The following is a 10,060-nucleotide window of genomic DNA, read 5'->3' as shown; positions in this document are numbered from 1 at the left end:
CTTCTGAATGAGTCGACGGATGGAGCCTCAACCACGTGCTGAGGTAATGAATTCCACTCGTTTATGATTCGATGGGAAAGTCGATAGTCAGCTGACAAGTAATTTGTCCTGGGCTTGTGAACTTTTTCGGAGTGTTCCCGTAAATTCTCTGTTTCAGAAGACAAGAAAAATGAGGGCATGTTAGGTGCAAATTCATCACTAAGCAATTTGAAAACTGTAATCAAGTCCCCCCTAGTTTTACAATATCCTCAACACTTCTGGACATCCCCTTAAACACCTACATAAGTTTGGCTCCAACACAAACCTATGGGGTAACACCCAGAAACTATAGACACAAGACAGCAGAACAGATTGTATACACAACTTCTACTCACAATTGATTGGTCACTGGGTGGTGATAGCGTTCGACCTGCACTGATAAGGACTTGACACAGATGACATTGATCACCACCCAGTGATCAATCAATTGTGATTACATCTCAGTCCTACAGGAGGTCGGTCGCGGCCCAGATAGCTCAGTGGTAACGTCTCTGACTGTGAAGCTGGGTGACACGGGATCAGATCCGTCAGGGAGAATCAGTTCCCTCAAGATTACAGGTACACCTTGTTGACGAGTGCCAAGTAGCACGAAACTCGGGTCCAGGGTTTCCTGCCGACTACCTTCAACCACCATCTAACAACTTCTGCTCCTTAAGAGTTGTCAAATGCTGGAATTTGCTGCCGACTTCCCAACGGTCCTTTAGGAGAAACGTAACATATTCTTACGGACTAAGGACAGTTTCTCACTATGATCTACCAATTTCTATTTTTCACCCTCTATTATCGTTAATATAACTTGGTTCCTGCTGGAAGTATTGTCGATGCACTACTACTAGATACGGAAGCTCCTTAAGCGATAACGTCTTCTATTCCATTTTGTAGTATTTCATCCACTCTTGAACCATTTGCACCATTTGTACGCCAAAATGAATATGGCGCTGCGGCTATCTCGTATGGTTTTGCAGTCAGTTGATTCCTCGCTTAAGTCTAGTATGGTGATCTGCCATGGTTTATTGGGTTCCAAGAATAATTGGAAGAGTATTTCCAATGCGTTAGCCCAGAAAAACTGTGGAACTGTAAGTGTATAAATCTTAGTCGTTCACTAATAGATTGTGGCCGTTGATTTACGTAATCACGGAAATAGCCCACATTCCGATGATATGAACTATTTTAATATGGCGGAAGATATACACATGGTTGTAGATGACCTCAGCCTGCGGAGCGTATGCTTGGTTGGCCATAGTATGGGCGGCAAAGCGGTTATGTGCGCAGCTCTAATGAAAGTAGTTATCTTTTAAATGATTATTAGCCAGCCAGAAAGGTATGATAAGTTGGTTGTATTTGACATATCCACGACACCAAAACCTACTATACAATCTCTTACACCTATAATAGATCTAATGTCTTCCGTGGATTTGAAAGCTTTGGGACACAAAAATAATGGGAATATAGGAATGGTCCGAAATTCATTAATGAAAGAATGGGATAAAACAGTCCCGGTAAGTAAAAAAACTCTTCCATTCAATAATTTTTAAAGCTAAGTTGGTTTGCCTATGATTCGCCAGCACATGTTCAAAATTGAGTGATAACCGCTTGTTGAGTTTCTGAAAAATAAACTTGGTTAAAGAAAGTCCTAATATTTTACGTTTAGAAACATGGTTGAACAGTAACTGAATATTTATTCGGTAAATGTACTATAGATTAACACAATCACAGGTTGCGTATATTTTTTATTGGATATATTACGGTTAAGAGTAGTACTATAGTTATAAATTAATGAATTTTGACCTCAGAACAATACTGAATTTCAAATACTTGCATGGTGCGGTACCAATCCATGATATTTCATTCGGATTATTATTTAACAGTAAGACGTCTCATTTTATCGCACTTTTAGCAATCTCAATAGGAAGAATTATTAAATTGTAAGATGTTAATTATATGCTTTTGTTCTTTTCGTTTACCCTTTTTAGATGTAACAATCTTGTTTGATTTTCCAAAGAGATTTAAGGCTAGATAGATTTTTGCACTGAATGAATGTACTGAATTGGAATCGATATAAAGATTTGAGTGTGTTGATTTTAGGTAGATGGTTGAATTTAGAGCTCTACTTAGATATCTTTTAACCAAACAATTTAAAAATTATAGCCCACCGTGTTTATTTTCACTATTACTATTATTCAATATTACACTTTTGGTACAATATAATATTCTCAGCACTAGGTATTTCAGCAAGTTTCTTTCACAAAAAGAAAAAAACGAGAGAAACTGGTGACTGCATACATATATACATAAGTAAATAAACCACCTGGAATCAAGCGAAATGATTTTTAAAGAAGATTGAATCTGTACAACATTTTAATTAGAAAAATGTTTAAGAATACAAGTTATTGACTAGGTAAACTCTAACAACTTGTTCGTCACATAGTATATTTGCTAGATGAGGCATTGTAGGACTTTCATACCTTTGCTTGGGTTCATGGATTCTAATGTATTGACATGTATTGATATACAAGGAGAAAGATATGAACGAAGTGGATGGTTAGTATTTAAGAAGATAATGCCTGCCAGGAGTTTGCAGGATTTTGGATGTGTGTCAACATCCATATCACTAATGACCTCCAAAGATTCACCACATACCGTGCTAACTGCCTTCAAAACTTCAAGTGTTTTGGACGACGTATTAAAGTTATACAGTTGATAAAGTCGTTTGAAAACTTAAAACATGTATTAGGTTGACAACTGTTAACGTTTACAAATGTAACTACACTGCCGTGACACCTAGTCTTACTGTTTGAACGATCCTGATGATAGATATTAATATATTGTTGTGATACTAAGCTATCTTCTTGTAGATCGTTTAACAAAGATCCTTGAATTCCGATCACACTATGATTACGATACATGTTTTGATGTTTCCAGTCACTTAGCTCGTCCCAAAATTTAGAACTTTGTGAAATCCCAAACCTTCTTTTTGAAAGTGCTGACGTTTTGTGTTATCCGTTCACAAGCACCTTCAACAGATCCTTCTCAACTGATTCATACCGAGAATGTGAGGAAAGATAAATATAATCTCAATACCTAGGAAAGTATCTGGCGATAAAAATGTTAAATTTAAACCCATAGCGATAACTTCACCTTTTCTCAAAACAATAAAAAATTTACTGCTACTACCACTTCAACCTGCACTAAAAGAGAACAGTGATCTGTACCAGTTCGCTTCCAACTGCAAAGGAACCACCTTAAATGCTGCTATTGTTCTGCATCATAGTATAGTGTTCAGCTTGGTAAAGGGTAAGAAGTATGTTCTGTGCGCTTTTCTGGATTACACTTCTGCCTTTGACTTTATTCCAAGACAACTTCTACTGAACAAGTTAATCAGCGTCAACGATGACTATTGGATAACCGACTGGCTATGTTCCTACCTCTTTGGAAGATGATAGTACACTATGTTTGGAGAAAAGTGTTCGATGTCCTTACTGTCTCATTAAGGTGTGCCACAAGGAGCTGTCCTCCCCTCCTCTTCTTTTCCCACTTTTTCTGCATAATCTACCATTTTCCACAGAAAACACTTTTGTTAAGTATGTGGACTATCTCACTGTATGTATGCCGATTTCTACCTCTTCACATCCCCTTGAAATGAATGAGTCCTTGTTTCGTATTGAATGGTGGTCTGTTGTTATTGGTCTCACACTTAACCCGTCTAAATGTCAAACTGTTAACCTTAGCCTGAGACATGAACAGCACCTAAACACCCTGTTGGAATCTTAGTGTCCAAAGTGTAATTTATGGTTTCGAATTGATATGTTATTATCTGACATATTATTCGAATGACAGCTTACATTTTGAGGTAGAACAATCTACACGGCTGAAATGGACTTTGCTCACGACTTTCGCAGTGTCTCGTGAGTTCAGTCAATCATCACATGACTTTTCCAGTTGAATGGCAGCCAACGTCTTACCTGGCTATGTTAACTATTAGATTGCGACTGATTTGATTCGGTAAATTTATGTAGGAGTAAAAATGTATCGATCTGCTAATTGTAAGAGTTTGGTGCATAAGAAATTATGGTTAGTATCCAGATGACGTCTAAAAGAAACACAAGGTTTGTATTCATCAGGACAATTGATTTTTGATTGGAATATGACCTACTTGAGTCCATTTTGAGTTGCAAAGAGAAGACTGTATGTATTACATCAGCAACATCTCTATCGTAGGTTGGAACTGGAAATAACTAGACTAATCTGTTCGGAACTCTAAAACACGATTTACGTCATTTGAAATGCAACCAACAAGCCATCGTTAGCCATAAACATGAAGTTCCTTTGTGCCTACACATCCAAACGGCACATATAAGTCCATAATTTCCGTCATAATATTTGATAAATGGGTATGGGAAACTTGATTTAACTACGGGGATAACAGAATTCATCGTTTGTTAACTCGGTTTCTTACTGTGATTGAACTCTCTCATCTGTCGGCTAAATTGTGTTGACGGAAGTTCATTCGTTTAGTATTGCCTCAACTTGTGGCGGAAGATATTGATGTATTTATTTATTTATATGAACACATAAATATTGGTACAAAGGTGCACCAAATACATACGCGCCACACAAGTCCCTTGATTTATATATGGGTTGTGATACTGCCCGGGTGCCCAGACCGAAGCAGATGGTTTTCTTAGAGAGCCACATCCGGAGACTTTGACCTAAAGGTCTAATCCACAAAGCAGTGGAGCAACGTCAGGAAATGCAGTCCCATGGTAGCCGGTGGCCAACCATTGGTTCATACGCCATTTGTTCCCTCAGATTCCTGGAGCCCATGTGCACCATTAGTTTGGAGTAAATGTTTCCCAACTCCTCTAGGTGGATCCTCCGTGTTCACGAAGCCGGTTAAAGCACTGGAAATTCGCTTTTCGTCCTCTGAATTACGTAAACAACACCCTCGCCACGAGAAGGCAGTGAGTAGGACTTCCTTGGCAGTGGTTGTTTGTGCGTGGCCACGTGAGAGCATTTCAAGAGGGAGAGCAGATTCTTCCCACCCTCGGCCTATTCATATTAGCTCTTGTGTATTGTTATGAACTTTAAGATACTTAACGTTTCCTATTTATAAACCATCTAGTAGTAACTAACATCATATTAGTTAATCTTTATTATCAACTGTATTCTGTTTATCATGTTTATACGACCTGGTCAAGTGTAGGTCACTCAATATCTCAGTGTATCACATTTGATATTTAATGTGTATGTAGTCAAGAGGAAATTGTAAACTACTTTTGTGTTTGTTGGTACTCAGTATTACACGTAAGATCGAGGTCTAGAGTTGTCCATAAACCAACTCAATCTACATCACAAATTCATTTTGTTTTGACTCCCTTATTTTATGTCTTTTTAAGTAGCACCTGTCTGTCTCTTGTATATTAATATTCAGAAATTTCTTTCTTGATAAAAAGCAGTTTTCTAATTGAATGTCATAATTTAAGATAAATCATTAAATTTTTGAGTTTTATTTTGAGTAGAATCCTACAATGCGCGCGTTTCTTCTAACAAATCTTGGAGAAAAAGATGGAGAGATATTTTGGAAGGTGAACCTTAAGGCAATTAAAAGCTGTTGGAATCAGATAACAGACTTTCCTGCAGAATTGAGTGGTCGTGTTTTCAATCAACCTGTGATGTTTGTTGCAGCAAGCGATGGAAAGTATTTAGGGTAAGTCTTCTTAACTTGTAAGTGCATAATTTAGAATTCCTAAAATATAACTTCCCGTGAAGACTTGCTAAAATTGTCATGAATATTTGTTTACGAATAATTGATTTTTCGACTGATAACGCATCCTTGTGTTAAAGTGGAAATCAATGGTTTAATATTAAATAAAAATATTCTTTTTGACAAAATTATATTTTGAAGTGATACGTTATATCGGTTAATGGTATGAAGAAAATTTAAAAACAACACGTGTTTATATAATCTTTAGTTCAAATAACTCATTTACCAGGTGCCTGGGTATTAGTTATAATCCAAGTGGTCGTTCCAATAATACTATCCAGTTACTCATACCAAAGTAGGCGGAGTGGGGTCTCAAACCTGCGACCGAAAGTCGCATGTCTTAACCACTAAGCCACCGCTTCAACATATTCGTACAGTTAACGCTGTGCTATATTATATCCTTGTTTGAGACCATGATCCTTTCCCGAAATTCTGGTGAAAAGTTGTAACTAGTAGAGTTTAACCATACTGTGTATGGTATCAGATGTTCATCAGACTATATCTTAAATTGACTGAAGTTTGAAATGTATATTATTAGATCCTAATTCAGTGTTTCAAAGGTTAAGTGTTCGTTGCCATATTTAAAAGTCTTCAATTTGACCTCATATGAATTCTGGGGGGGGGCTTATTGTGTAGGAGCTCAAAAACAAAAAGGAAGAGCTGTCCTGTGTTTTTTGATTTTCAATTGTTCTCTAGCTAATGTCGATCAATGATCAGGAAATATTTTCAACTTGGACTAGTCTCCACAAAATATGCAACTACTTCATTTTAATTTTGTCATGTTTTTTAATCAGTATGTTCAATAAATGAGTGTGAATAGCAAGTATATTACTAAAGTCCACTAAAAGGTATGCACATGATTTTAATTTTACTACATTGAAACTAAATTTGCTGAACAAAATTTCTTCGTTCAACTGACTTTATTTTTTGAACTGAATTAAGTATCATCACAAATTCACGTTTTCGTGTCCCATGAAATGTAATCAATATTGTTGATGTTTCATTAAAGTGTTCTTTTTATATCATTGTTCTTTATAATGTTCAGACGATCAGATTTACCATCTGTACGCAAATATTTCCCTCAAGCAAAAATTGTTCAGATTGCTAACACCGGTCATTGGGTTCACTTTGACGCTCCAAATACAGTGACCAATTTGATTACATCTTTCGTGTTAGATAAATCATTTGATCCTACCTCATTTGCAGATGTTAAAGAGATTAAATAACAACAAAAATGGTATACTGTCAGTATGTAGTCGATAAGAGAAGGAAGACAAACTTATTTCTATAGTTTTTGTCTTTTCGTTAATTCTTCGATTATTGTGTATTGAACTTGTCATAAAGGGGTTTGGTGTTATTCATTTATGGCATTAAAGTTGGCTACAGATCTGAATAATGTGACTGGCATTTGATAATGAATAGACTAATTAGTAGACTGTTTCAAAGTTGTTTCTGGGTTGTAAGGTGATGACGAGGATTTGCATCTAAGGTTTACAGAAAATGTGTAGCGTTCACTTCGTCCTACTCGTGATTTAGTGAATTTTCGGTCATATTTAGTCCCAGAATCTAATATAAGAGAAAACAGATTTCCGAATCTGTCAGAGGTAAAACGAAAAATTTAGCTTTAAATCCACAACCGCAAATAATAATAATAAGTGTTGTCATCTGGGTAAAAGATTCTTCACCAAGGTTATGCTTGCTGAGACATTTAAACCTGCAAAATCATATGGAAGCAGACTTCATCGAGTGTATAACTTGACTGTTCTTCTTAGAAGAAACAATCGAGAGTTTTATAATTCTACCTGACGACCGATGTTCACTATATAAATCCAAATAAACGATTCTCTCCAATTTCACCCAAAACTAAACAGTCCAGAATTGAAATCCTAAGCGAAATTATTTGACCAGAAAAAGGTTAAACTATCACGCGATGGGTCAGAGATGATCCTTATAGCTAAATCATAAAGAAAGAGAAACGGGACGCTAGTGTATTAAGCCAACATCAAAACCATGTCTTAGGGATAATTCGATGAATTTTTTATATCTACCAATAGTTTGGCTTTCGTTAAAACGTTGAGGCCTCAAAATGTCTGGTAAATAAAACTATTTTATATGTATAATTTAGTGAATAGAAAAAGCAGTTACCCACCTCAAATTTCAATTTGCGTTCTAGACCGTTATTGTCCTCTTTTAGTTTCCATTTATTTAACTGTTTGGAAGTAGAGTTGCTTAAACTTTAGACCTTATCGACTGCGTTTTAACTTATTGGAGGATCAATATTTAAGTTTATTGTCTGATTCTGTGGATGCAGTGTACTATGCACCTATTCAGCACAGTGATTTTGTATCGTAGAATGAAGGAAACGCTTTCCGACTAGCCAGTGTAAAACTTTGTGGTCATTGTTATCCTGAAAATCTTATATTTGTTAAGACTGCAGAATGTTAAGCTGTTTTAAATATATGATAATTTATAAAATTATCATTGTCAATGCAAACTTTCAGATTAGAAGAACTTGTACATCTTAGGAAATATTCTCATTGAGTTAAAGAATGAAGATAGACTTGTATTTATACATCCTTACTTACTTACTTACGCCTGTCACTCCCAATGGAGCATAGGCCGCCGACCAGCATTCTCCAACCCACTCTGTCCTGGGCCTTCTTTTCTAGTTCCATCCAATTCTTGTTCATTTCTCTCATGTCTATTTCCATTTCCCAGCGTAATGTGTTCTTTGGTCTTCCTCTTCTTCTTTGGCCTTGAGGATTCCATGTGAGGGCTTGTCTTGTGACGCAGTTGGGTGCTTTCCGCAATATGTGTCCTATCCACTTCCAGCGCTTCTTCCTGATTTCTTCCTCCGCTGGGATCTGGTTTGTTCTTTCCCACAATACGTTGTTGCTAATAGTGTCCGGCCAATGGATCTGAAGTATTTTGCGTAGACAACTGTTAATAAACACCTGTATCTTCTGGATGATGGTTTTCGTAGTTCTCCAGGTTTCTGCCCCATACAGTAGAATTGTCTAGACATTTGTATTGAAAATCCTGACCTTTGTGTTGGTTGACAGTTGCTTTGAGTTCCAGATGTTCTTCAGTTGTAAATATGCTGCTCTTGCTTTGCCGATCCGCGCCTTCACATCTGCATCAGATCCACCCTGTTCATCAATGATGCTGCCCAAATATGTAAAGGTTTTTACATCTTCCAAATCTTCCCCGTCAATTGTGATTGGATTGGTGCATTCTGTGTTGCATCGGAGAACCCTGCTTTTCCCTTTGTGTATATTGAGACCTACTGCTGCTGAGGCTGTTGCCACACTGGTCGTCTTCCCCTGCATTTGTTGTTGCATTTGGGATAGAAGGGCCAGATCATCTGTGAAGTCTAGATCGTCTAACTGCATCCTAGATGTCCATTGTATCCCGTGCTTCCCTTCAGATGTTGACGTCTTCATGATCCAGTCGATCACCAGGAGAAAGAGAAAGGGTGAGAGTAAGCAACCTTGCCTAACACCGGTCTTCACTTCGAACGACTTTGTCAACTGTCCTCCATGCACGATTTTGCAGTGTAATCCATCATATGACCTCTGTATGATATTGGCTATCTTCTGAGGCACGCCGTAGTGTCGAAGAAGTTTCCATAGTGTTGTTCTGTCCACGCTACCAAATGCTTTCTCGTAGTCAATGAAGTTGATGTAGAGCGATGAATTCCATTCAATTGATTGTTCCACAATGATCCGTAGAGTTGCGATTCGGTCTGTACACGATCTATCCTTACGGAATCCTGCCTGTTGGTCACGAGGTTGGGCGCCTACACAGTCCTTCATCCTGTTTAACAATACCCTGTTGAAGACTTTTCCCGGTATTGAGAGAAGAGTGATGCCCCTGTAGTTATCACACTTGCTGAGATCGCCTTTCTTCGGTATTTTGATCAGAAGTCCTTCTCTCCAGTCTTTTGGTACTTGTTCCTCATCCCAAATCTTATTGAAGAGAATGTGGAGTATCCTTGCAGTTACCGCTACGTCTGCTTTTAGTGCCTCTGCTGGAATGTTGTCTGGTCCTGCTGCTTTGTCACTCTTGATTTGCCTGATGGCCATGCTGATTTCTTCAATTGTTGGTGGGCCAACATTGATTTGGAGGTTCGTGGGTGCTGCTTCGATGTTGGGTGGGTTCAGTGGAGCTGGTCGATTCAAGAGTTCTTTGAAGTGTTCTACCCACCTGTTTTGTCGCTCTTCAATGTTGGTGATTACCTCGCCTTCCTTGCTTTTC

General features: G+C 37.7%; 1 protein-coding gene across 5 annotated transcripts; it reads left to right on the top strand.

Moving 5' to 3' along the window:
• Window positions 1–950: 950 nt before the first annotated feature.
• Window positions 951–8,741, top strand: ABHD11_1 (Alpha/beta hydrolase domain-containing protein 11). 5 transcript variants are annotated; one of them, XM_051212263.1, is made up of 5 exons: window positions 951–1,115; window positions 1,149–1,724; window positions 1,756–1,906; window positions 5,559–5,746; window positions 6,849–7,093. In XM_051212263.1, the coding sequence occupies exons 3-5, from the start codon at window positions 1,859–1,861 to the stop codon at window positions 7,027–7,029; spliced, it is 417 nt and encodes a 138-aa protein (XP_051072423.1). In that variant the 5' UTR covers window positions 951–1,115; window positions 1,149–1,724; window positions 1,756–1,858; the 3' UTR covers window positions 7,030–7,093. The 5 variants fall into 5 exon arrangements, with proteins under 5 accessions (XP_051072423.1, XP_051072420.1, XP_051072421.1 ...); XM_051212259.1 differs by having other exon boundaries at window positions 1,149–1,322; window positions 1,357–1,724; window positions 1,756–8,741; XM_051212260.1 differs by lacking the exon at window positions 1,756–1,906 and having other exon boundaries at window positions 1,149–1,538; window positions 6,849–8,741.
• The last annotated feature ends 1,319 nt before the right edge of the window (window positions 8,742–10,060 follow it).

Source organism: Schistosoma haematobium, chromosome ZW, assembly GCF_000699445.3.
Source record: "Schistosoma haematobium chromosome ZW, whole genome shotgun sequence".
Taxonomy (NCBI): Eukaryota; Metazoa; Platyhelminthes; class Trematoda; order Strigeidida; family Schistosomatidae; genus Schistosoma; species Schistosoma haematobium.
This window is presented reverse-complemented; position numbering and strand designations above follow the sequence as displayed.

What these genes read in the sequence shown, in the direction of transcription:
- ABHD11_1 (XM_051212260.1), top strand. Translation starts at nt 1,338, where the DNA reads ATGATTATTAGCCAGCCAGAAAGGTATGATAAGTTGGTTGTATTTGAC. An exon ending in AATGGGATAAAACAGTCCCG is followed by an intron (nt 1,539 to 5,558) that starts GTAAGTAAAAAA and finishes TATTTTGAGTAG; the next exon opens with AATCCTACAATGCGCGCGTT. An exon ending in AGCGATGGAAAGTATTTAGG is followed by an intron (nt 5,747 to 6,848) that starts GTAAGTCTTCTT and finishes TATAATGTTCAG; the next exon opens with ACGATCAGATTTACCATCTG.